Source organism: Crocodylus siamensis, chromosome 10 (genome assembly GCF_052110815.1).
Source record: "Crocodylus siamensis isolate JL-2025a chromosome 10, ASM5211081v1, whole genome shotgun sequence".
Lineage (NCBI taxonomy): Eukaryota > Metazoa > Chordata > Crocodylia > Crocodylidae > Crocodylus > Crocodylus siamensis.
Genome location: NC_143404.1, coordinates 50,946,667 through 50,973,380, shown reverse-complemented (window position 1 = coordinate 50,973,380; position 26,714 = coordinate 50,946,667). Strand labels below are relative to the sequence as shown.

The 26,714-nt window shown below is 51.5% G+C and overlaps 1 protein-coding gene across 8 annotated transcripts in view; it reads left to right on the top strand.

Annotated features, from left to right (window-relative positions):
- Positions 1-26,714, top strand: part of EPB41L1 (erythrocyte membrane protein band 4.1 like 1) — a 183,482-nt gene that overhangs the window by 103,534 nt on the left and 53,234 nt on the right. For 7 of the 8 annotated variants that reach the window (XM_090020535.1, XM_090020531.1, XM_090020536.1 and 4 more), the window contains one exon: positions 23,256-23,458. In XM_090020535.1, the coding sequence (XP_089876661.1) occupies positions 23,270-23,458 (189 nt within the window). In that variant the 5' untranslated portion in view covers positions 23,256-23,269. Of the gene's footprint in view, positions 1-1,913; positions 2,036-23,255; positions 23,459-26,714 lie in introns of those variants that run through there. The other variant, XM_090020533.1, reaches the window with a different exon arrangement.

The following is a 26,714-nucleotide window of genomic DNA, read 5'->3' as shown; positions in this document are numbered from 1 at the left end:
CCCTGCTACCTCCAACCTGCCAGAGACCCAAGCTCTGATGGATGTGGTTCCCCTGTCTGTGAAACCCTTTGGGACGGAGGCATGCTCTTGCTGCATGTTAACCTGCACAGGTCCAGGGGTTAGAGAACTAGATTGGGAGTTATTTCTCTCCCTAGTTCTGCCACTAAGTGACCTTGGGCATCTCGCTCAGGACTGGAGCCCATCACCTTCCCTCATGTTTATTAGTACCATGCTGATTCCAGTGAATGGGTTTCTGGACTAAGACATTCCTTGGAAAGGATGGGAGGGAGGTAAGAGTGGACAGGGGTGTCAAATATAAGGTTTGCAAGCTGGATCCAGCCCACAATCCCCTACCACCTGGCTTCTGGTGTTGCTCCTGAGACTGATCAGCACCTGTGGCTCAAAGCCAGTCCATGAGCCAGATCTAGCCCATGGGCACTTTCCCTTCCCCTCCCATTCCTTGTCCCCCAACATATCTGATCTGGCAGCTGCTGCAGCCAGTCTGGGACTCATGCTGTATGTGGCATAGAACCTGAAGTGGCCAGAACAGGTGCTGCATGCAGCGCAGTCGGGCTATAGTGGCAGCCACACTTTGCGATGGCCACCCCAGCCAGATTACACCATGTGCAGACCTGCTTTGGGACACAGGCTGCACATATTGCCTGTTCCAGCTAGTCCTGGACCAGTGCTGCATGTAGCACTCGCAGGCACTGCAAGCAGTGTGGGTCCTGGAATGACTGAAGCTCTGGCTGGACTGCATCTCATGTGGTACCTGTTTCAGCTGGTCTAGGATCTGCACTGCACATAGCCTGACTCCCAGACCAGCTGGAGTGGTTGCCAGATCCAGTATGCTGGGGAAGGATGCATGGGAGGGTGGAAGAAAAGGAGTCCATGAATAGGATCTGGCCTGCAGACTGGCCCCATGCTGCTCATTCAGCCTACAAGGACAGATGAGTTTGACTCCCCTGTCTTAGCATGAGTGAAAATCTGGCCTTTGGCCTGTAGCTCTCAGGGATGCTCAGCATCTCTGTTCCAGGAGGAATTATGGGCACTAGCGTCCCTCAAGTCTTTCATTTATAAAACATGGATAATGTTGATGTTGCATTGGAAAGAGCTTTGAGAGCCTCAGTTCCAGTAGCCACATACAGGATAAGTGTCTGCACTTGAGACTTTTGGCCCCAACACCGGATTAGCTATGAGCTATTTCTTATAGCATGGTTCATCCCACCAAGAAAAGACAGTCTAAAAGAGGATGTGTACTCTAAGATGATGTGTAAGAGCTACTGTGCTCTATCTGAGACATGGCTGCATTTCAGTAGGGGAAAATGAAAATACGTAAAGCACCTTAGGCAGAATGTTTCAGCTCCAAGAGTGCGTAATGATGCTGGAGCCTTCTAGATCAAATGCACATTGGGTGTTGGAGTTGTTTGTTTCAGATTTTGATGGGACTATTGAGAAGTCCTAATTTAAATAGGGACGGAGTTTATCAAGGTGCCTGACAGTCCTTTGGCTGGAAATCAGGGCTGGGGCTCTGCAGCAAAGTATCCTTTTCTTTCTATCCCCCTCCTCATCCCTCCCTCGGATTTGAAGCGAGGAAGGATATAGAAGACTCATGCTCAGCTCTTGTTCCCTGATGACTGACCTGTAATGAGTCAGATGTTTGCAGCCAAGGGGGAGGAAAGTGCAAGTGAAGGGATGTAGAGGGGCTAGTGACCCAGCCCAGCCTCAGCAGGTATATATAGTATTGATCAGCTAGGCTGGAGGGCTGTCTGAGGAGCGTGAGACCCAGGAGAGAAGGGAACTTGCCACTAGGGGGGTTCTTGTGATGAGCCTGGTCTGGGAGTGTGGGAAAGGAGCCCAGTTTGCTGCTCTGTGCAGCGAGGTCTGCTGTGACTGCAGTATGCATCAATCAATGCGCGGGGGTGTTAAAGTTAGAGAAGAGGCTGCTCTGCAGAAAGCAGTGCGTTGTACACACAGCATCAGTCCAGTGGAGAGCAGCCGTGCTGCAGTCATGGGATGGAGAGCGCTCGCAAAGGTAGGAGCTGCCTGGCAAAGGGGTTGGGGACAGGCAAATGCTGGAAGCATGGAAACAGCACAGATTCCCCAGCAGTTTGCTGCTCACGTCTGTCTGCATCGCAGCAAGACTGACTCCATCCTCCCTAAACTATCCCCAGCAGAGATGCAGTGTATGGGATGAAGCCCACAGCCACCAATGTAAGGCAGTGGCAGCTGGAGCCTGGAATGTGGTATGGCTCCCACAGCCAGTGCTGCAGAGGGGTAGAGCCATCTTTCCAGCGGGAGGCTAGTTTTAATGGGTGTGCTGCTTCCAGAGGTAGCTCTGCTCCTGCTAGTCCCTGGGAAGCAGAGGCTGGGAGTGCATTTATGATCATACTGCCGAGCTAGCTAGCTGGAATGAATTTGCCTTGCCGCAGGACCCACTGCAGCCAAATGCCTTACAAGAGGGGTCTTGCCCCCCCCGATAAAAGCAACTCACTCAAGCTGCCGGGCTGTGTCTAGCTAGGCTTGCTTGGCCAAGTTGTTTCTGAGCGTTTGCTCCAAGCCACTGTGCCACAGAACTGAGTAGTTTTATGTTGTCAGCTCTGCATCTGGTGTTAACAATGGGGTATGACCTACAGCTAAGCAACTGCGGGGTATTGGGATATCAAGACGCTTTGGCTGGACAAGTGGGACTCTCCACCCGTGGGACTCTCCTATGTGTTCAGGTCCCCTCATATACATCTTCCAAGGCCCTGTGCTGCCAGTTGGGGAGGGCTGGCATGAGTGGCTGTCTCTGGAGCTCCTCAACGGCTCTCCTGGGGCAGCTGGAGGGTGACACTGTGCTGCTGCCCTGATTCTTCTAGGAACAGAGCCTGCCTTTGCCCAGCTCTGCTTCTGCCCTAAACACAGAACTGCTCAGCTATTACCACTGCCAGGCAGGCCAGCGATAACCTTGCAAACTCATTGTCAGCTCTTAAAGAGCCAGTTCCTGCTGTGAGAAGCTGAAGGTTGTTTCCGAGAGAGTATGAAGCCACTGCACCTTTTAACTGCTTAATTTCTCTGTGCCCACGGTGCTGCTGGAGGAGGAAAGGTATGTCAGGATGTGCGGGCACATCTGCCAGATGGGCACTCAGCTGGGATATGACTGGTCCAGGCTGCACTGGTGTGCCCAAATAAGCTAGCAGTACTGCTGGGGTATTAAAGGTGGACCCATCCAGCTGCAAATCTGATGTACCCTGCTCTGAGAGGCAGCTAGAGTGTTTGGGAGCAGCCAGATGCTCATAAGAGGTAGGAAGAAGAGAGGGGCACAGATTGGTCCTTGTGCAGTTGCAGAACCCTCAGCCACATGAGACCTGTGAGGGGATGCCCAGGACCCAACCCTAGGGCTGGTCAAAAGGGGCTTGTGTTCAGACTCCCAGTCACAGGAACAGATTCCTGGGATGAGGATTGGGGAGGGGAGGATCAAAGAGCTGAGAGAAAACAGAGCAGTTGATATTGCATGTGTTTGGAGGAGAGGGAGCCTAGAGGAAGGGGAAAATGCTTCAAAAGTGGAGAGAGGAAACCTCAGTAATACTTCCCAGTGCAGTCCTTATTGTATCGTGGGAGAGGAGTGGGCAGCACAGGCCAGCCTGCAACTGGCCTCCCATAGTGTGAATGCCTAATATCCTGCAGATAGGCACAATGAAAGAGATGCAGCTGGGAGATGGGCAAGAAATAGTAAAGGACAATCACAGGGAAGGAAAGACTGATGGAGAAAATGAACGGGGGAGAGCCTGGTGGGGCAGCCAGAGGAAGATGAAATGTAGCCAGGAGAAGACAGCAGCAGATTTAAAAATAGACTCAGATAAGAGTGAATGAATGAAATTGGGCCGGTAAAAATAGAAAGATGGACTCGGATAAGAAATTGTGTCATGAATGAAGAGAAGGAAGGGTTCTGAGGGGAAAAGAGACATCAGACAATCAGAATGTGTGAGGGAAGCTGTGAGATTTGTGTGGGAGATGCTGGGGGTTGAAAGCCTGGCAAACGTGAATGCAGACACCAGCGAGAAAAGGGAGAGTGAAGGGGACCAAAGTAAAGAGGAAAAGAAAACAAAGGAGGTAGACAAAAGTTAAGGATTACCATAGGAACTGCTAGCATTGCCTGTCATTCAGTTTTCCGTGACCCTTTCTATTAAAAGAGCCTGTGATTTCAGCTGCTTATGACTTTGCCAACTGACTTGAACCATTTGGGCTGAAATTTTCCGTGCTGGGTGACTGCCTCAGATTTCTGTTATTGAGCTTCAGTAGAAGTGGTCTACCTGCTTCCAAAAGCAACTTTACGGGGAAAATACATTCTTTTGCCATTTTCAAATAATAAAAAGCCTTAATTGAGCAGCCCAAATACTCTAAGCCTGGGAGCCAGGGCCTGAATTTTCTAGGGATGTGTATTTTGCCAATCCCATAAAAGTGTACCCAAATTTGGTCAAGACAGAGGCTTTTGATAATCTCAGTTTGCATGTACTCTATAGAGACTTGCTAGAGTTCAAAAGCTAATTTCTCCAAGGATTCCTTTGCTCTAAGCATGCTCCTTTCTGAAGTTGCAAGGATAGAGCAGGATTCTCCCAGCTGCCACAGACCGCTCTGGTGCTGGACGTGGGAACTGAGATCAAGGGAACTCTCCCTTCTGTGCCTTCTCTGCTGGCATTGAGGGAGCATGAATAAGTAGGCTGAATAAAATGCAGCTGGGATAAGAGCTGGGAGAAAGGGAAAGAAGTAGGGAAGGAGGGAAGACTGGGATAAGGAGCTTGCAGGAGGGGACTGTATGCTGTAGGGATAACAGGAGCAGGGAGAATGGAGATTTGGGGATTGGGTGGAGGATATAGATTGGACAAGGACTGTGAGGGTGAAGACTAGGACTGACTGGGCAAGAAGAATATGCTGAAAGCAAATGTAGAAGGGCAAGACTGAGACTGGACAGGAGTTGGAGGTCTGGGATTTATTGGGCAAGGAGACTGAGACTCAGGGTGCTAGATGGGGCAGGAGAGGGACAGAAGCAGAACCATATATGTCTTCTCCAAGGCAGGCAAGGCACACTCCCCTCCAGGGCTTGGAAGTTTCCCTGAGCTTCACCACTGCTCTGCTTAATGTGTCATTCTTCTTCTATAGTGTCGTCTACACAGAGGATGACAATCTACTACTGCTGTTAATTATCCATTAGCTCAAGCAGGAGATCTGTGCATTAGATCTGAAGCAGTCATTTTTAGCCAGGGTGCTGCACCATTCACAAAATAAACCCAGAGATTTCAAAAAGGAATCCATAGTGTCAAAAACATTTGGACCTGATGAGGTTTTTGTGAGCTCTTTGCAACAGAAGAATTGCTATGGTGTTTTTCCATAGTCAAAGACAAGTGATAGCAAAGAGCTGGCATTTTCTGCAGGGTGCCCTGAATCTAACTTACTGTTGCCTGTGTAACTTTAGTACAACACCCTTGTAAATATGGCTGTGTAACTTTAATACAATAGCCTGTATAACCTTAACATAACACCCTTGTAAATATGGCTGATGATAGATACAGTGTTTAATTCTGTGATCATGCACTATCTTTTCCAGCAGACCCCTGTTTCATTCTGTGCACTGGGTGGGCCTACTCTGCAGATGAATCAGCACTGTGCCTTGAAGGAGGCTGTTGTCTGTAGGCCTCCCAGGCTTGTTTGTTGCAGAGCCTGAAAGATTTGTTGTGGATGATGTCAAAGCTGCAGGAAGAGAAAGGAGGGTCATCAGTGAAGGCAGTCGGATGCTTCCCTGGTGAATTGGATTCTGTCCCAGCTTTGGCACTGATAGTCTTTGGAAACAAATATTAATCCACAGAGTAAATTAAATGAGTTGGATCTTCCACAGGTGTCAACTCGTTTTATCAGTTATGAATTGGATAAAGGCAGTGGAGCTGTACCAGTCACCCAGTTTGCAGAGCAGGTCAGGTTGCCCACAGCAAACTTTTCAGACCTGTGTGCTCCTCATTTGTTGACAGCCTGAGATGAGAATGGAGGTTACCACTGCTAACATTAATGGGAGCTGTGCCCTGCATGCAGAAGTGCCATGGACAGTGCTAAATATTCTGAGGAATCAGGTCCCAGGTTTTAGATTCGGCACCCCAAACAAGCAGATACATCTGGGGGGAGTAGTACATACACTGGAGAGTAAGGCTAGGATTCAGAGTGACCGGGACAAATTGGAGGATTGGACCAGCATAAATCTCATGAGGTTCAGCAGGGACAAGTGCAAAGTCCTGTACTTAGGATGGAGCAGTCCAATGGGGGCAACAGCTTGGGCATTGGAACAGGCTGGGGGCTGACCAACTGGGCAGCAGCTCTGCAGAAAAGGACCTGGGGGTTACAGTGGACAATAAACTGAACATGAACCAACAGTGTGCCCTTCAGCATACTGGGCTGAATTGTTAGGCGTGCTGCCGGCTGGTCAGGGGAAGTGATTATTCCCCTCTATTCAGCACTGGTGAGACCACATCTGGAGTACTGTGTTCAGTTTTGAGCCCTCCCACTACAGAAAGGATGCAGACAAATTAGAGAGAGTCCAGTGGAAGAAAACGAAAATGGTTTGGGGGCTGGGGCACCTGACTTCTGAGAGGCTGAGGGAACTGGGCTTATTTAGTCTAGAGAGGAGAAGACTGGGATGAGATTTGATAGAAGCCTTCAACTACCTGAGGAGGGGTGTTGAAAGAGGATGGAGCTCATAGGTGGAGGGAGAAAATATTATTATTTTGGGGAGGGGAGTGAAGCATGTGCATACGCACACCCCCTCCCTCCCTCCCTCCACAGGGCAGAGGCAGGCTGCCACTGCAGGCTGGGCTCTATGCCCTGCTGCCAGTGCCTTGGGAGCCATGTGATGCCATGTGCCTGCAACCCCTGGACTGTGCCATGTCCCCTGCCTGCCTAGCGGGGTCTGGCACATGGCATTGTGCAACTCTCACAGCAGTAGCAAAGGCAGTGGGGTGCAGAGTCCCAGCCTGCAGTGGCAGCCTGCCTCTGCCCCCCACAAAAATCCAGGCAGCGCATACCACCTACACCTCCCCCAGGGTGCATGCAGTGGCAGGAGAGCCCCCCTGTGGCCCTGGATAAGCTGCCCGGGGCTCCGACAGCCCCGCAACTGACCTGGGGGCCCCATTCACCCCAGCCCTGCCTCTGCCCCACTCCCTCCCTCACTGTGGGGGCCTCAATCTGCCAGCCCTCTGCCCCCTTCCCCTTCACAGACGGAGACTTGCCTGTCGTGCTGGGCAGTGATCGACATGCTGGGCTGGGAGTGTCTGAGTCTGCTCACCTCCCCAGCCCCCCTCTCCCTGCTGCAGCTGCCCAGAGCCCATGTCTGGGCTGCTTTGCAGCCCTACCTACTACCCCATGTTTGAGGGGTACTAAACCCCATTAACCCCAGCCTTCTGCTGCCTATGATGGAGCTAAACTGTTCTCAATGGTGACAGATGACAGAACAAGGAGCAATGGTCTCAAGTTGCAGCAAGGGAAATTTAGGTTAGATATTAGGAAAAACTTTCTCACTAGGAGGGTAGTAAAACACTGAAACAGGTTACAAAGAGAGGTAGTGGAATTTCCATCCTTGGAAGTTTTTAAGACCTGGCTAGACATAGCCTTGGCTGGGATGATCTGGTTGGGGATGGTCCTGCTTTGAGCAGGGGTTGGACTACATGACCTTCTGAGGCCCCTTCCAGCCCTAATTATCTATGATTGTATGATTTGCCCGTAATCCATCTGTGCCTCAGTTTCCCTCAGTTTCATACCATAAGGTTAATGCCCACTCATCTCACAAGGAGCCGTCGATCAAGGCTTCTGATACTTTAGTGATGAGTGCTGTGGAAAAGTCCCTGAGGAAGAGTGATTCTGTCTTCAGAGCAGGGGTTGAAAAAGTGCAGTAGCTGAAACCTGGGGCTGCACATCACATGCAGTAAAACTTAACATGAGCAAAGCATATTTTCTGCACCAAATGGGGCAGGGGTCCTATAGGAAAACCCACAAGTAGTCTTGTCATTCAAGTCTGTATCATCGTTCTTCTGTGCAAGGGGCCCAACAGACAGCCTTATATCCTAGTTTCCTACAGCTTCTTCTATCCTGGGACCTTCTCTGTACTATTCACAATGCTGCCAACTCTCATAATTTTATCATGACATGAGTCTCATGACATAATACATTCCATTTAAAGTGCCAGCTCCTGGAGTCATGATTATGTGAGGATTATTTTCATTTAAAGACATTTCTAACCTGTGGCTGCAGAAGAAAGCTGGAAAACATGGCTCAGGAGCAGCTGGAAGGCTTAGAATCTAGAAAACTAATAAAAAACCCCCAAGCATTATTTAATAATATTCTCATGGTTTTTAAGCCCATTGCCTGATTTTTAGGATCCTGCCTTATGTTTCAGTTACCCTGTATTGGCTGTACTTCATTCACATCTCCTTTTGTCTCTCAGAGCCTTTCCCATGTAGTTGGTGCATTAACTATAGCAGAAATAATCCACCTTGGAAGCACCTGCTTCTTCCTTCCTTCCTGCATCAAGGCATGATGAATTTGCCCTGTTCCTTGTTATTACCGATGAGCTGAACCAAGCCAAGCTGTAGCAGTGCCATCTGGGGAGCCAGGGCCACTGCCAAAATGACTTGCATAATAAAGGGGCCTGAGCTTCCTGGGAAAGAACAGTTTTGGGGAAAGCAGGGGGTTAAACACCTGCAGGGCTCTGATAAGGCTGATGGGCTGCAGGTATCAGAGGAACAGGGGATCAGGAAGGCTGGAAGCATAAGTAGAATGCAGAGGAGGATGGCAGAGGAGGAGTAGTACAGATAGGAATATGCAAGAAATTTGAGCCCTCCAGGGATGCAAGATGCCTTCAATGACTAGGTCCCCAGGTGGTAAAGCTCCACTGGCTGCACAGAGAGAACTGCTCCTGTCTTTGGGCTGCAGGCCTTGTTAGGGGCTGAAGGTGCCCATGAAGGGGTGAGTGGTAGGCTTGTGCACTGGGGTCTGGAATGGACACTCATAACTGTTGTAGGGAGCAGAAGTTGGACCCCAGTGCCTGAGGGAGTCAGTTCAGCTGCATTTTTGAGGTCTGTAGTGCCAAGTGCAAAGGTTGTGGAGGAGCAGTAGCAGTGTGTATGTATGCAGAGCCCTTTCTGTGAGCCTGGTACCTGTTGCTGGAACTCCTGCCTTTGTGTGCAGTGAACTTCCCCTCCCTCCCAGTGGGCACACCTGCAACCTGTTCAGCAAAAGGATGATTCAGTCCCATGTGTTGGTGCCTATGCCTGGCTCCGAGACCTTCCTGTTTGGGATTGACACCTCACAGTTTAGCGGTAGAATAGAGGAGGAGGCAGTTCCCCTTAGTTGTTTCAGAGGATAATGCACCTTCCTGGAGAGAGAGCACCACACTGGGGCCAAGCCACTGAAGTCAGCAGTGTCAGTAATAGTTATTCATTTGCATGGTGCCCAGTAGCCTCAGTTGTGAGCAGGACTGTATGAATACAGAGAGGAGAGATGATCCCTGCCATGGATGTACAGAGTGTGAATGAAATCAGTCTCTGGTCCTTGCTGCTTGTGAAGCAGTTTCCAGGGATAGGCTGAGGCCCATGCAGGTGGCTGGACTGTAGCAGGCTCTTTGTGCTTACTGCCCTTATGGCTGTGCTCACTCTTGGCTTTGTGCAATCTCTATTCAGTGCAAGGGCAGCCAGAGGAGGAGGAAGGGACAGTGAGCCCTTGATCGCCTTCAGCCCGATTGCTGGCTCCCTGGGGTTGGCAGCTAGCAGCATGCTTGGGCCTGAATGTAGCCCTTGTAGCTGGGCCCTGGAGCAGAATTGTGCCAGCGTGAGTTCCAGACAGTACTTGCCACAGCTCAATACTTCATTGCAAAGACAGCTAATAGCCCTGCACACATCTGCAGGCCTCAGCTGGAAAAGCTCCACACAGCAGGGCTGGCACCCGCCATGGTGTCCTCTGCCAGCACTGAGGTTAGTGACTTCTTAGCTGGCCCCGCAGATCCCCTCCTTCCCTTCTCCGTACCCTGGCTTCACCTTTCTGCTCTGTATTTCCAGCTTACCAGATATTCCCATGTGCTCCCTTTTTAGCACTAGCTTCTCAGGCAGAGGCTATAGGGTCATCCTGGGAGCCTTCTGGCTGAGTACTATGGGAAGAAGAGGCTGTATCAGGCTGGGCAGCATTTTGCTAGGGCTGGTTGCTGCTCTTAGCATGGCAGCCAGCACCAACACAACAGTACTTGTACAGAGTGAGCAGCTTTTTTCAAACTCCACATCCTCCTGCCCTGCACACCTGGAAACTCCAGAATGCAGCCGCCATAGGGATGGGATGGCAGTGACTGACTCTTGGGGAGTCTTGTCATGGTGCAAAGGGCAGATAAACACCTATCTCTCATAAAAACGCAATAGGAATTGGACACCAGACTCCCCATGGCACTTTTAGAAATCTCAGCCAGGGCCCAGAGGAGTCCAGGACAGTTTGGCTTAGGACCTCAGAGCAAACCCCAGCTCTACCAAAAACTCCTTGGGGTCTACAGCAGACAGGGAGGTTTTGGGACATGGTGTCCTCGCTGTATGCCTCTGATCTCACCCTGGTAACTGCCTGTGAGCAGCACCTCAGTACTGATAAATGCCATTCAGTGCAGCTACCTAGGGAAAAGGAGGAGCTGCCCTGTCCCTTGTGGAATCAGACCTGGCAGTTCCCAAGAGTTTATCTGGGTGCTTGTGTCTCTGACACAACCCTACTAATGTGCTGTCAGTCCGGGCCTGTCTCCACACCCCCTCCTGGACAGAAGCCCTGGGTACTGGACTGGTGCTGAGGATCTGGCTGGGGCATTTCTGCAACCTGGCTACCCTGTCAGATGAAGTGAGGGCAACCTTGGGGCTGCTCTGACTTGAACTGACTTAGTCCCCTGTGGCTCAGGGCTTTGGAGAGCAGCAGTGCCCCCCAGCTTGAGCTCAGCATCAATGCTTGGATGAACTAGGGCCCAAGTCTTCTCAACTTCCCTGTAGTGACCCCTGCTTTGCATTGACGTAGTGCAAAACAGGATCAGTTTCCATAGGCTGGGGTCCAGGGCAAAGGAACTGGGGAGGCAACAGCTGCTGGAGATGCCACTAGAGGCTGAGGAAGTCATTAGAGAGTCATGAATAATGGTTACAGACTTATCAGCTGTGACACTTTCCCTGTGATATTTCTCACTCCCAACCTGCTACAGTCTTGTGATCTCCCCAGCATAAATCGGATGATTCTCATCCCATCCAATGAGGCCATGGCTGTCACCAGCCAGATGTAACTTATCACATGGAGAGGGGAAGATGGCTGCTGTGAATGGCTCCACTCCCACAGAGGCTGGTGGAAATCAGGAGCACTCGTTGAGTGATATTGCTACAAAACTGGAGGGAGAGGGGCACTGAGTTTGAGAGGAAGAGTGAGGGTCAGGTTTTGATAGAGCCAGGATCTAAATGGATCTTGTGGGGAAGGAAGTGGCACACAGGTCTTTCGCAGCTGGCAGAGGTCTGGTTAGTTGGGACAGCTTGGGGTCCTATTGGCTCAGATGCCCTAGGACGCATGCAGAGCAGCCCCATTCCTATGTGGACTGTTAGGAGCAGGAGTGGCAGCACACAGAAGGCCTGAATGCCTCTCAAGGCCTTGTCCTTCAGCAGAACAGATGCTCTGGTTCATGGGCAGGACATTTATACTTCCCTGTGGATTAGTCTGGCAAAGCTGTTAAAGACTCATGACATACAGAACCAGCCTTGCTTTTCCAGGGAGCAGCTCCCTGCATCTCCTGTCATCTCCATGGCTTGGCTGTCAACAGGCGGTGGGGCCCACAGGAGGAAGAGACTTCCTTTCACAGGCTTATTCTGTCTTGCCGCAGGGTATCGTGTGTGCTCACGTCTTGTGCTGAACCTGTGCTTTGGTACCACTGGTGCTCCCAGTGAAATACAGCCATGGCCTTTGTTCGCATGCATGAATGCTGTGGTGATTTCCTGTGTGAGATTAAGCCAGGAAGATTGCTCCCTTCCCAGGACTGTCTTGCCTGCTTTTTAGCCTCCAGGGGCATGTCTTGCTCCATTCTCCTCTGTGGTTTGCTGGCTCAGCGCCCAGCTGCTCAGAGGGGCCTCAGTGAGGAACTCCTGTCTGCAGCAAGCTGTGTGCTTCCCTAGAGCCAGGTTTCCCAGCCTAGGGCACAGCAGGGTGGGACGAGGCCGAGGAGGAAGTGAAGGTAGGGTTGCCAACCCTCCTGGATTGAACAGAAGTCTACTGGAATCTGCACTGGTCTCCCGCTGACTATTAAAAGCAGTCTGGAAGATTGATATTGTGAACAGGTTGAACAGTACAATTAATGGCTAGAGGTGCACCGATACATCAGTCCCATATCGGATTGGCACCGATATAAAGAAAACAGTATCAGCAATTTGGCTTTTTCTGGCTGATGTGGCCAGTAATGTTACCGATAAATACCCTGTGCAGGCACACAGCCGCAGCACAGTACGGAGCCAGCCAAGAGCGCAGCACAGCAGCATGGAGAGCAGCCAGGTCCAGCTGGTAAGTCTGTTGTGAGGAAAGGGGCATGGAGCGGGGGAGCAGATTGAGGCCCCAGTAGTGAGGGAGCAGGGCAGGCGCAGGCGCTGCACAGCTGGTGGGGTGCAGGATGGAGCTGTGAGTGGCTCTTCCAGGGGGCATAGGGAGGGGATGGTGGCTCCCGCTGCTGCAGACACCCCAGGAGGGTATGGGGGCATGTGCTCCCAGATCCGTGCATAGGGCAAGGGCAGGCTGCCGCTGTGGACTGGGGCAGAGTGACGCCAGGCTCTTCCTGACAAAGGGTTGGACCAGGCTGCTCTCATGGCAGGTGGTGGCAGTGCTGGGAGGGGGGCTATGGCAAATTTTGTGATGGCTGCAGCCCCCCCACCATAGCCCTCTTCCCAGCACTGTCACTGCCCACCCCAAGTGCAGACCCAGCCCAACCCCTCTGCCAGGAAGGGCCTGGTGCTGCCCCATCCCGCAGCAGCAGCCTGCCCTCACCGTGCACGCAGATCTGGGGGCACGTGTCCCCATGCCCTCCCAGAGTGTGTGTAGCAGTGGGACCTGCCTCACCCCCTCCCAGTCATGGCTGCCCTGTGCCCCACCCCAGCTGTGCAGTGCCTGCCCCACTCCCTCCCTCAATGTAGGGGCCTCAATCTGCCCCCCCATGCCCACCTGTTTGGAAACAAATTGTGTGATAGTGTGGTGCAAAAGGTGGCCCATGGTACAGTGACTCCAAGGGACCCTTTTTGGGTGACAGGAAGCTACTTGGTAGAAGGAATTAGGCAGCCAAGGGAAGGGAGGAATATCTGGAGCAGGAAAAAGATGAGACATGGAAAGAGGTGGCACGTGGAGCAGGGATAAACATACAAACCTTGAGGACTCTTCACACTAGCCTGAGCTTTCACAGCACAGCCAGGCCCTGTACTATGGGAACCTTGCTCCCATCCTCTGTCATCATCCAATCTCTACCGTCCTCCACTGGCTCCAGATTAACTCTGCTAGGTTTGCACAAGTGAAAGGACATGGCTCGTGCCCCTGGCGGGTGGGGGGGGCACAGCTGCGCCAGGAGCGTGGTGACGGTAAGTGGGGAAACTCCCACAGACCCCACTGGCCGCAGGGGGTGGGGGGAGTGGCGAGCACTGTTTGCTTTAAAGAAGCTTCTGGCTGCTTTGGCCCATGTCCATGCAGCTCTCCCTAGTGTGGTCAGGGTTCTTAGCAGCAATGGCCCTTCTGCCCCTCATTTTTTACTTTGCCGTATGTCTTCCTCATCAGCCAGGGTCACTGCTGGATTCTCCCTACTTTCCCAGGCACCTGATGGAAGTAGGGCTTTGGTAGGGCATCTGGTATTGTAGCATAGCACTGGAGGGGACGAGAGACAAACCCCAAAACATTCATGCTCAGGTCGGTGCAGGTTCCCCTGCAACTGCCCATGGGGAGGAGGGTTTGTGTGTTTATGGCTGGGACTGGAGAAGCTTCGCCTTCTAGGAGCTGAGGTAAAAAAGGATAACAGAGGAATAGGAGAGAGAGGAAAAGTAGAGATGTGGTTATACAGCCGGGGGTGCTAGGGAGGGGCATGGGAATAAGCATATGTTCTGCCAATTGCCTGCATCTGTGGTTAGCATCGTGGCCTCTGCAGCATTATAAACCAGCTTGCACCTCTGCTTTTTCTGTCTGTGCTGTTTGTTAGGGAGACAGCCTGGTCTAGTGAGTGGGGCACTGACCAGAGGGGCACGAGAACTGGGTTCTAGCCTCGGATGTGATGTGCGACCTTAGGGGAGTTGCTTCTCTTCTGTTTGCCCTTTTGGATAGGGCAGGGCAGGGTGGGACATTAGAGACTCACTGGTCTTTGCGGTGGAGAGTCTCTGACTATGTGTGTATCCAGTGCCCCAGCACTCCAGGGCCTTGCTCTTGGTTGGGGTTTTGAGATGATGCCGTAACAAAGCTAGTCAGAATGGGAGCCGTGTGCAGTTTCAGCGCCCCTGGTAGCTGTGATCCTCCTTTACCCCCCTCGGAGCTGAGTAAGCTTCTTCTGAGCCTGTGTTTGCATCTTGCTGCCTTCTGCCAGGCACTGGCGCCTCCATCGCAGATGCACTCTGTATTTTGTGGGTTGAGCCTGGAGCGACGGGAGCTGATAAAAGCCAGACACTCATCATTTATGAATAGCGCTGATGAGGGGCAGGGGAGAAGATGCAGGGTTTTGGAGGCTGCTGTGGCAGCTGAGCGTGGTGCTGGGGGGCACAGAGTGGGTAACGCAGGAGGGGAGGTACATGTCTCTGGCAGGCAGATGGGGCAAGGGCAGGGTTGTCTCTTCCATCCTTAGGGGGCATGGGACAGTGGCTCAGAGGCATTGAGAGCTGTAGAGAGGTTCTCCCCTGAAGAGAGAGAAACACTCCTGGCTTCCCATGATGGGCAGCTCTGGGGAGCCCATCTCTAGCAGCCTGGGGGACTGAGAGGGGCAGGCCTGCTGCGGTGCTGCATGATTTTCACCAGAGGGATTCCCCAGCCTGCACAGCGCATGCTTCCACCACCATCCTCCTTCCCCTGCCCCAGCCATTTTTCACATCAGTAGCTGCCTCTCCTGGTTTCTGACAGCAGCAGGCTGGGGCAGGTGGTGAGAGGGCAGCCTGGGCTGCAGCGTGGGGGGGGAGCAGGGGGTGAGGATCTTTATTTTTGGAGGGTGTTTTTATCCCTCCTGTAATTCCTGCTGAGGCTTAGCTCTCAGCTTCACCACTGCTTCTGTGTGGCCCCCTGTGCTGATTCCCCCTGAGAGAAGTCAGAATTGGGGTAGATGTGATCTACCTCATGAAAACTTCCCCACGGTTACTCGCTAACAGGGTCACCTGCCAGGCAGTGCTAGGTTTGGGGTAGCCGTGGGCCAGTGCCCTATTACTGTATTTTGTAGCAAAATCTGGCAGAAACAGACTCTGAAAAATCGCCCAGGTCACTCAGGTGAGGGTGAAGGAAGGTTATGAGGGAAGTGTGTGCGTGCGTGCGCGTGCAAGGGAAAGACAACGCGGGCGGAGTAGTGTTCTGAGTTTACTCGGTAGAAATAGTTGCAATGCTTGTCATTTCTGAAGGCTCTGACAGGCCGTGCCTGGGGCAATGAGCTCTCCGAGCTTCCCTTTGTGGCAGGCCTGGTCTCTGAAGGAAATTATTCCCATTGGCATGGAAAGCACACCAATGAGCTTGCAGCCCTGCAGTATGACTGGGTGTGGACTAGGTGCGTGCTCTGATCTGGCACCTGGCTGCAGGGCTTCTATATTGCTAGACCAGAAATAAACTCCTCTCCCTGTCAACCCATCAGCGTGGAGTTAGAAGGCGCAGAATGAACAGCCCAGAGGAGATTTTTAAATTTAGAGAAATATTTCAGCTCTCCTCCTGCCAGTACTGCCACTGCCTTTGGGAATGCCAGGTCAAGGAGAGCTCTCGTGTGTAGGACCTCTCCCTCCCAACAGGAGGTGCCAGTTCAGGTGCACCAGCTATAGGGGTGCCAGTAGTTAGCCAGACAGAAGGCCATGGGGCGGGGGTGAGAGGAAGGAAGAGTATCACAGTATTGTCAGAAATGTTGCCTGGGGGCAGGTAACCGCTAGCCCAGGGTCACAGCCTCCAGGAGGATGACTTTATGTTCCACATAGAGCTGAGTCGCTTAAGCTGGCCATGTGATACACATTCAAGTTAACCCTTCTCACTGGGGTTGGGCAGGGCTTCCTTGACTAAATGTTTTATATTGAAAATGCTGATTTGTAAAAACTGAAACTTTTTTTTTGCGGGAAATGAGTTTCCTGTTGGGGGAGCAGGGGCGGGGGAAAGGGGACTAAAAAAAAATCCATGTGCAACTGCTTGAGTGAAAATGTTTATATTTTTGCCATTCCAAGTGGCTTTTCATTCAGACATTTAAGCTAATGCATAGTAAAATAAAAAAAAGTTGTTAAAAACAAGAATGGTCAAAATTGGAACAAAACATTTTGAAATGATCAAAACCAGCTGTCCTGATTGTCCCAAACTGGTGTTCTGGCTGATGTTTCTTCAGATCTTGAAGATTGGTGCAGTTTTGGCTTTTCGTGATGATTTAAACAGGGAATATTTTTTTAAATCTGTAAACTTTTCCCAGTTTAGGAAAACCATTTGGCACCCAGTTCTGCAATAGGCTTCCCTGCCCCCCGTGTGTTTTCTAAGAGACAGCACCATACACATTTATTCAGGTGCTTACAGGAGACAGATCATTCATAACAGCAAGATAAGCCACACCCAGGCTGTGCACTGCCACACTTTCCACGCTGCCTGCTCATTACTGAGCAGCTGCTTCAGAAATGCCTCAGAGAGCTTTTCTAGTTTCTTTTGCAACTGTGTCATAGATCTCTGCAGATGAGACCAAGGGCCATAACCACAAAGTGCCCAGACATGTGAGAGAGACTATCTAGACCTAATAATATAAAAAGAAAAAACTATTCTTCAGTGGCACCATTTTAAAGGGTGCTGTCTCAGGGGTTTTCACACCTGTCAGTGTTTGATATTGAGGCACGTGGATATTTGGGGAGGATAATAATAAGAGTCTCTTGAACTGAGACATACACGGGGGGGGCGGTTTGAAAAGCCAAAGTGGGAACTATAATAAAGATTTTGTAGTAAAGATTTTGCTAAAAAACCCCCTAAGGACTGTTCTTCCTATGGAGGGAGTGCCGTCGCTGGTGCGTGCTTGTTGGGGGGGCGTATGTGATGACAGGTCCACTTGTGTGCACGTTTGCTTAGGTGCCAATGAGCTTTGCCTCACAGAAAGTAGTAGGTGTGTCAGACTGTCAGGGCCTCACTGTTGGCCTCCCAGAAGATGAGCGGTGACAACTCTATTAAAAGGGATTTCTCTCATTTGAACTTTGATGTTGAAAGCCCCAGGCCGCCCTGCCTGCTTGCGAGCTGCACAAGCTGTGTCGGGGGCAAGGGTGGAGAGGGAGTGTGTGCAGGGTCAAGACTGGAGGGGGAGGCGGACTGGAGAAAAGCAGAATCAGAAAAGTGGCGAGAAATGTGAGAGAGCGGATGGAAGGATAGTGGAGGGGGGCGGCTGGGGGTGGAATTCAGCAGGAGACAGATTGCCAGAGAAGGTGAGAGACAGACCGGAGGGCGGGGGGTGGGAGCGCTGTGCCATACGTTCCAGAAGAGTATTTGCAAAACTGGAGCCTTCTAGCAGCAGCGGCAGTGTCACCTTACTGGGCAGAGACTGAACAAAGCACAGAGCTGGGGACCTGGGGCAGCATGGCAGAGTCTGGTTTAGCTCAGCTGGTCGACCCCGACAGCCAGGAGGTGTCAGTGAGGAGGTCCTATCATTTTTGTCCTTCCCTTCCACTCTTCTTCTCCTTTCCCTTGGTCTGGGGAGAGCGGGGGTGACTCTGTAGCTATGGTTTCAGATCTTGCCTTTGTGCTGGGATCAGTTTGAAGGTGGAATACAGGAAGTGCAGCACCCTCATGTGTCTCCTGGGCCTGATCCACACGCAAGCACCTTTGTGATGGCTGGGCATGAGGATCGAGGAGCTGGGACAGCTCTGGCTATGAGACTGTGGGCAGCACTGCGGGATCTTCCCCACTGAGCTCTGCTGCCATGCTGTCTCCTTCGTCTGCCTCATGTTCTGCCCCCAAATGTGTATGCTGACATGCTTTATCCCCAACCATCCCCTGAGCCCTACCTAGTTCAGCAAACACAGTCCTCCTTTTCCCTCTGCTCCCTCTGCTGTCCTGGGTCTCTTCTGAGATGACACAACCTTCTGTGGCAGTAGGAGTGACAGGTGGGAGGGAACATGCTTGTTAGCAGTCTTAGACCACTCAGTCCATGTTACGTGGGTCACCAAGGCTTCAGTAGTAAAAGCCCAAGATGTGGTCTCAGGCAGCCCTTCTGAGTAGTTTGTCTTTGAGGCTTCATGTGGAAGTAGACCCAAGTGAGGGGGGGGAGTTCTACCTGCACTTGCTGGGAGTGGAGTTCCAGCTCCTGCCTGGAACACCTCACCCTCTTCCTTAGACCCTGGCTGCACTAAGCCTCTTGTGTGGGCATGATTTGCCCCAGTGCAGCTATGCCAGTGGCTGAAGTCCCAGTATAGACAAAGCCCCAGTGTCTCTAAGCTGGTGTGTTCTACAGAGCCAATTGAATCATAGAAGTCGGGTCGGAAGGGACCTTGTAGATCTTCAAGTCCAACCTCCTGCCAGGGCAGGAGAAAAAAACTGGGCTCAAATGATCCCAGCTAGGTAGGCATCAAGCCTCCTCTTAAAGACCCCCAGGGTAGAAGCCAGCACCACTTCCCTTGGAAGTTGGTTTCAGACCCTAGCTGCCCTGACCATGAAGTACTTCTTACGGATGTCTAATCTAAACCTACTCCAATAACTTGTGGCCGTTATTTCTTGTTACGCCAGGGGGCACTAGGGGAAACAAGGTCTCTCCCAAACCCTTCTGGTCCCCCCTAGTGAGTTTACAGACAGTCACCAGGTCCCCCCTCAGCCTTCTCTTGTGAAGGCTGAACAAGTTCAGGTCCCACAGTCTCTCATTGTAGGGTCTGCCCTGTTGTCCCCGGATCATGCGGGTGGCCCCTGGTGGCCCTTCTCTGGACCCTCTCAATGTTGTCCACATCTCTCCTGAAGTGGGGCGCACAGAACTGGACACAGTACTCCAGCTGTGGCCTGACCAGTGTTGCATAGAGGGGGAGGATCACTTCCTTGTCCCTGCCAGAGATGCACCTGTGGATGCACAACAAGGTCCGGTTAGCCCTGCCAACCGTGACCTCGCATTGTCGGCCCATGTTCATCTTGGAGTCAGTAACGACTCCAAGATCCCTTTCTGCCTCTGTGCTCTCAAGAAGGGAGTTTCCCATCCTATAAGTGTGCTGCTGGTTACTGCTGTTCAAGTGCAGCACCCTGCACTTGTCAGTGTTGAAGCGCATCCTGGTTTTGCTAGCCCACCCCTGTAACCTATCCAAGTCTTGCTGCAGGCTTTCCCTCCCTACTAGCGTGCTCACCTCACCCCAAATTTTGGCATCATCAGCGAATTTAAACAGGGTGCTTTTCACCCCGTTGTCCAAATCGCTGATAAAGAGATCGAACAGCGCAGGCCCAAGGACCGAGCCCTGGGGGACTTCGCCGCCCACTTCTCCCCAGGTCGACTAAGACCCATCCACCACTACCCTCTGAATATGACCCTTCAGCCAATCTGCAATCCATCTGATGGTGTAGGCCTCAGTGCCACAGTCGCCCAATTTTTTAATGAGGATGGGGTGGGAGATAATGTCAAAGGCCTTGCTGAAGTCCAGAAAGATTACATCCACAGCAGCATCTGCATCCAAGGCTTTTGTGACCTGATCTTAAAAGGCAATCAGGTTGGTCTGACATGACCTGCCCCTAATGAAACCCTGCTGGTTGCCCTTGAGCATCATCTCTGAGGCCAGCCCATTGCAGATGTGCTCCATGATGATTAGTTTGATCCTGAGCTGGCCCAGGAAGTACCATCTGCTACATCCTATATTTATTTCAGGGAAGTATTTGGGACTAGCTGAAGATGAGATGGGTTTGCATGTCACTATGCCAGTTAACCCAGCAGATGTGTGAAGTGTAGCTGGGCCCTGGGAAGAGCCATGGGAGTTCATAGCAGCAGGGAATGGTCAGGAAGATTTTTACCCAAATAATTTGTGGCACAAGGAGGATATGTCACCCTCAGTTTACAACTTTGGTGTCTCCAGATGGGCAGCCCACAACTGGGACATCCCAAAACAGCCTTTGCAAGTGTTTGTTCTAGTGGATCCAGCCTCTAGCAAGAAAAGATGAGTGTGGGTACTGGCACGTCCTCCAGTGTGTGTCAGTGCATTTTCTTTTTCCAGCTGAGCCTCTTTACCATCTCTGAGCAGCAACCCATTCCCTCTAAGGAAGGAAATCTCTAAGCGTGATTCTGGACACCCCACCCATCTTGGCAGGCAAACAGGTGCCCCTGTACGTGAATCTGAGTGCAATGTAACACACATGGCCTGAGGACATTGAATCAATGTTTTATGGCTCAGTCTCTGGTCTTCTAGTGCTGTTGGTGGCCTGATGCTATTGGAAAAAGCAGTCAGAACTCAGCTTTTGTTTTTAATTATTGAGACGTTTCGATGTGGTTCCCACCTGGGGACAGCCCTTGAAAGCCACAGTCTATCTGCACAGCCACAGCTGCAGAGTTCAGTGCAGAGTGGAACAGGGTGAGACACCACCTGACACGGACAAACCCTACTTCAGGGAAAGAGGGACATGCAGTTGTCATGAGCCTTTCTCTGCAGACGCAGAGCACACCAAGCAGCCTGCTCCTTCCCTGAATGCACAGGCACCTCTCACTGGCGCTAAAGAGGATGTCCCACTGTAAGCACTCATGGTAGATCCCTTGTCTTCTTGGAAGGCCTTGCACTTACTTACTCTCTGTCTATCTTGCTGTGCATTTGTCCCTGGTTTGTGCTGATTCCTGCATCTGAGCTTGGCATGGAGTTAGGAATGCGGTGGAGTAGGTGGAATCCAGAAAGAGTGCTACAGATTCAAATACAGGTATTGCCCCACCTGTGCTCCAGGTGAATACTCACTTTGCCCTAAAAGTGGAGGTGTACAAGCAGCCAGTGGCATCTTTGGGAGACAGGATCCTGAATTCAGGGGCACAAGTAACAATCTCCCATTTCTTGTCCTCGTAGGAGGATGATAGAGGATGAGTTCTGGTACTCAGTGCCCTGCTATGCATAGCTGCCCTTAGCACTCCCCAGTAAGTCCACAGTCCCCCTGCAGTGCCACCTGCTGCTTTCATAAGCTGCCCACATACAGATGTGCCCAGAGCTTTCACACTGACTTTTCTCAGGCTTATGGGCAGCAGCTTTCGGTTGGTTACGCCCCATGTGTATTATGAATACAGCCTTGGTGCATGTGGTCTAACACAAGGTGTTGCATCATGTCACCTGGCCAGTTGCTTTCTGATTTATATCAGTTTCTGGTTTTCCATCTGCCCCCTGGCAGTCTGTGGACATTTTGTTGTTGGTTGTAATAAGACCCTGTGCCTCAGCCTATGCATCCGTAAATGCTACATAATTGAGCAAAAAGCATGTTGAGAGTGAAAAGCATTGCTTCTCACTTGTGCTGGACTTGCCAGCTCTGCTCTTTTGCACACTTTTCTCCTACATTCTGCACGATTACCCAGCACTCTTCATGAAAAAGTCAATAGCATACAGGAAATTGCAAAACATGAGGATCACAAAGGAAGTCTTGGAGTTTTAAAACGCAGATGTTTTTCCCTGCATTATTGTGCACACCTGAGATTACTACAACAGCTTTTAAACCAAATCCCTTTTCAGCATCCAAGCAATTTGCTTCCTTTCTGAGCTTTGTTCAGCTTTGTTTATGGAAATCCACCAGCCATCTTCATGGTAGCTTGAAGGCAGTTGCTCTGCAACTAGCCCAGTGAAGCTGGGTTTGAATCCAAAGCACTTGGTTTTGATGATATTAAAAAAGGATCAAGCTCTCTGCATGTATTTATAACAGTACTAGCAGCCAGCACCTTCAGCCTAAATATCCAGATGAGTCCTCATAATCCAGCAGCACTAGCGGGCAGCACGTTTCTAGACAAACTGTCCAAATCTTCTATTTCACAAACTGGGCCTGGCTGGAAGCCACAGGGTTTGTGGAAACTTACTGCCATAAAGAAGCTTCCTAAGGCTGTCGTGGCAGCAGGTCTCAGCTCAGTGAGATGGCTGGTCGGATGCCTTGGCCCATTTGGGTCTTGTTCGTTCCTTGGGTCAGTCACACGTAAAAGGCAGCAAACAAGGAAGCAGTAGCTGGTTCATACGCAGGTAGTGGCTGGCCTGTGGAATTCAGAGCGACAAGAGCATGTAACCGGAACCAGGCCTGGGCGGTTTTCTGATCCTTGATAACACATGTAACTGCACAAGCTAGACTGGTGATTTGGTGAATCAAATCTCATGCTTGAGGACACAAACTGATCACTGGGGCAGGGCTCACCAGCGCTGCACAGCCAGCCAGCCAGCTGGGTTCTGCAAGGCCTCTGCCTCTGTCTCTACACACTGGGCACAGGCACCTCAGATGGGGCCCACTTAGATGGACCCGTTCCCTTATGCCTCCTGCATGGTGACCTCTATGTAACAACCGGATGTTTCATTTCATGAAGGAGCTAGGAATGATGCGGAGACCGGGTCAGAGCTGTGAAGCTGAAGGAACTTATTGCTGCTTCTTGTCTCAGAGTAACAGTCAGAGTCCTGGGTAGTACAGCAGACCTGCTTGTAGGCACCTAGCCCTGGCTTCCCAGTACCTGCAGGAGAGAGTTCAGAATTCAGTTATGTCCAAGATCAGCTTCTAAATGGAGGTGGGAAGCTCTCTGCAGCCTTAGGTAGCAAGCGGTGGTGTGATGTGTAGTCACCAGTCTGCACTGTCAGCTAATTGGGCTATAGTTACAGCTAAGACAGTGATTTCTCCTGTGGAGAGGCTGGGTATGGTGGGGCTGTGCTCCTTGCTTGCTGTTGAGCCACCTGGGCAGCAAGGTTGATCACTGTGCAACATGTCATCACTTTCGGAAGCCTTTGGCATGGATGTTAACAAATGTTAATTCTCTGGTATGAAATGGCACCAGGCAGGCAAGTCCCCTAAGACTGGGGAGGTTGTTTCAAAAACCAGGGTGGTAGTTAATTCTCTTTCATCCTTTGTCTTTGCTTATGCAAATACAGAATAAATAGTAACCATGACAACAGAGACTGGCCCAGATTCTGAGGTGAAGAATGCCCAAGAGGAAACTCCACAGCAACAGCTGGAGGCTGCAGCAAGTGGGCCGACCCCAGTGACCACCAGCCCTGGACCAACAGCTAACAGCCAGGAAGCTGAGGCCAACGAAAAGCCCAGAGCCCACTCAGACTCCAGAAATGCAGAGCCGGTGAGTGGACAGTGGGCCACGTAGTCACTACTAGATGCTGTGACCCAGGCAGTCAAAAGTTGGGGATAGCTGGAAAGTGTCTGCTCTACAGGTGGCAGGTGTCCTCAGAAAAACTCAGCTTTTGATGGCCATTCCCAACTAACTGAGGTGAATGGAGCTCCCTTCTTCCTGCTAGAAGCGATAGGTCTATCCAGATCAGGACTGGGCCTCCTTGGTAGAGCAGTATGGGAAATTTGTCTATGCTGCACCTATTGTGCCTCTGGCAATTGCCTGGCACATTTTTCCAGTGCTGAATTCATTATGCCGATATAAACAGTGCCCCTGGACACTGCAATAAGCCAGACTCACTGGGCCAAAATGGGCTGGTGCCACTAGTCGCCTAGGCTTTACACTACCTGGATGACACTGAGGGTATGAATGGTGGCATTATTAGCTTAGCAGAAGCCAGCTGCTCCATTTACCACCAGCTAGAGACCTGCTGAATGCAGCCAACAGCTGCACATGGAGCCAGCCCCCCAGTACCTCAGCTCTGCAGCCTCTTGTCCTTCTCCCGGTGCTCAAAACCTGTATTGGCCCAGAGGTGACCACCCACCCTGTCACTTCCACACCCTGCTGAGGGTTTGAGGTCTGGAAGCTGATCTATGCTAGATGCTAGCAGACTTGATTCAGTGTACTGGCCTGTGTGCTGCGGTGTTTGCAGGGAGTACAGACTTGCCTGCTGCGTGGCCTTGTCTGCCAATAATTGGACAAGCCCCTGGGATGGCCCAGCTGTGCCCAGCCTCCCTTGGACACTCCTTTGAAAACTCAGTTTGCCTCTTGCTCCTTTCCCCATAGCCACATCTGTCCTGCCCTCCCTGGCCAGAGCTCACAACGGCCAGCACAAATGGAACACCTGAGGCCTGATCCTTCCCAGCAGTAGGGCAGATGTTTGTAAGCAGAAGCCCGAAGGAGAGAATAGCACTGCTAAGCAGCTGCCCAAGTCACTACCCTCCAGCAACAGGGTCAAGGACAGCAAAGGAAGCAAGTAGCTAAATTTCTCCATGAGCTGAAACGCTCTGGCAGAAATAAGAGGAGCCTAGTGGCAGGTAACACTAGTGGCTAGTGCAGGGGCAGACAATTATTTCAGGTAGAGGGCTGCTTACTGAGTTTTGGCAAGCCATTGAGGGCCGCCTGACAGGTGACCGGGGGCAGATAAATATTAATTTTCTAAATTTTTTAGGGGCCCCAGGGGCCAGATAGAATGGTTTGATGGGCCACATCCAGCCCATGGGTCACATTTTGCCCACCCCTGGGCTAGTGGTTATCCCAGAGGCTGCTATAACTTAAGTTTCTGCAAAAGTCCTTTGTTTTTCAGGCCCATCCTAGCAACTGCAGTGTGGAGGGGAAAGGAGTGGACAGTATGGGGCCAGCAGTGCCAGCCTTGTGCATCCTGCAGGATACTCCTTTGCTGGCAGAATCCTCAGGATCTCCTGTAGAGCAGCTTTCTGGCTGCTGTGAGTTGTGTGAGTAAGGATCTGGCCCCACATAGGCTCAGGTACCCTTGCTCTTCCCACAGACTCCAGGAGAAGGGGCTTCTCTAGAAAGAGTTTATTGCTGAAAACAGGTTTTCAAGACTTTTTCACCTGATGAAGCCAGTTCAGCCAGTGCAGAGGGAGCTCCATGTTACCTCCCTCACTCCCTGGTTGTCTTGTTTCTAGACTGGTGTTTCTCAACCTTGTTAAACTTAAGGCTGCCCTCAGAAAATGTGAGCTCTTCTCTTTCACTCTTTCTTGACCACCAAAAAATACTAGAGCAATTCTTCTGTTGCAAAGAACTCAGAAAGACTCCAGCAAGTCAGAATGCTTTTGACACTATGGATGCCTATTTTAAATATCTGGGTTTATTTTGTGAATCGTATTTCCACACTTAACAGTGTGTGTTGTCTGGCAGCCTTAAAAGGATCTCACGTTTTCCTAGTTGAGAATCACCATTCTCGATAAATCCCTGGCCCAGATCACCAGGTTGGCATGGCATAGGAGCTGCCTGCCACAGTATCAGAGCAGACCAGCCAAAACCTGCAGGCACAGCCCTGACCCTGACCCACTCTGCATCTGCTCTGGACCACCCACCCATGAAGAGCAGCAGCAGTGACCAGGCAAAAGTTGCTGCTTAGCACTGGAGAAATGTGGTTCCTCCCCCTCACCGCTGCTGGGCCCTTCTTGCTGCAGCCACCCAGAGCCCATGTCTGGGCTGCCTTGTGGCTCCTCTCTCTTGCCATCACCACCCCCTCTGGACCACTCAGTGGGGCAGCAGTGGCAGTGCAGAGGAGCCACAGGGCAGTCCGGGTGGGGGCTCCAGACAGCTGCATCAAGAAGGGCCCAGTAGCAGCGAGGGGGAGGTGCCGCTTTTCCCCAGTGCCAAGTAGCAGCTTCTGCCTGGCTACTGCTGCGCTTGCTGCTGCTGCTGCTGCTGCTGCTGCTTAGCATAGGTAGGCGAGTCTGGAGCAGGCACAGGGTGGGTTGGGGCTGTGTGCATGGTTTCTGGCTGGTCCAGAGCTTGTCTGCTCCTCTGGGTCAAGTTTGGAGGGGGCACAGAGTGGGCAGGGGTTGGGGCTGTGTACAAAGGTCCCTGCCTGTACCACAGGGCTGGGCCAGCAGCGATGGCAGCTGCAAGGAGCCATCGCTGCCTAGAAAGGAAGTCCAGCTGTGGAGCTGCCCCAGCCCTGTTGTATGCCTGGGGGGTGGCAGGATGTGCTACGGGCCAGATGGTGCCTGGGCCAGGCAGGACCAAGGGACCTGCTGCAAGGCGAATAAACCCTGTGCAGGCTGGATGCAGCCTGTGGGCTATATTTTGCCCACCCCTGATCTAGGTCCTCTCCTAGAGAAAACTCAAGAGATACAGCATAGGAAGCAGTGGTAAATACATTCCCTCACTACCTTTTCAGCATGTCTTGTCCCAGACTTGGAGGATAGAAGAAAACATCCCTTAGGCACATAGAGAAATAAGATATCTAAGCCATCGCAAGCGGACTGAGACACTCAGAACCTCTGCCTCTCGGCAGGGCTGATTGGAGTGAGCCTGAAGTTCTGACCAAAGGTGACATACTGCTCCTGGTGCTCAGTTTCCTGGAGCTGTACTGGGGTATTAGACACATACCTAGAGGCTGCAAAATTCACCAAGCTCCCATTCCACCCTTTAACAAAGCGTGAACACCAGGCTCCAAGAAGTACCAGGCCAAATGTCCCTTTGTGCAATGATGTGGGCAAATGCCTGATGT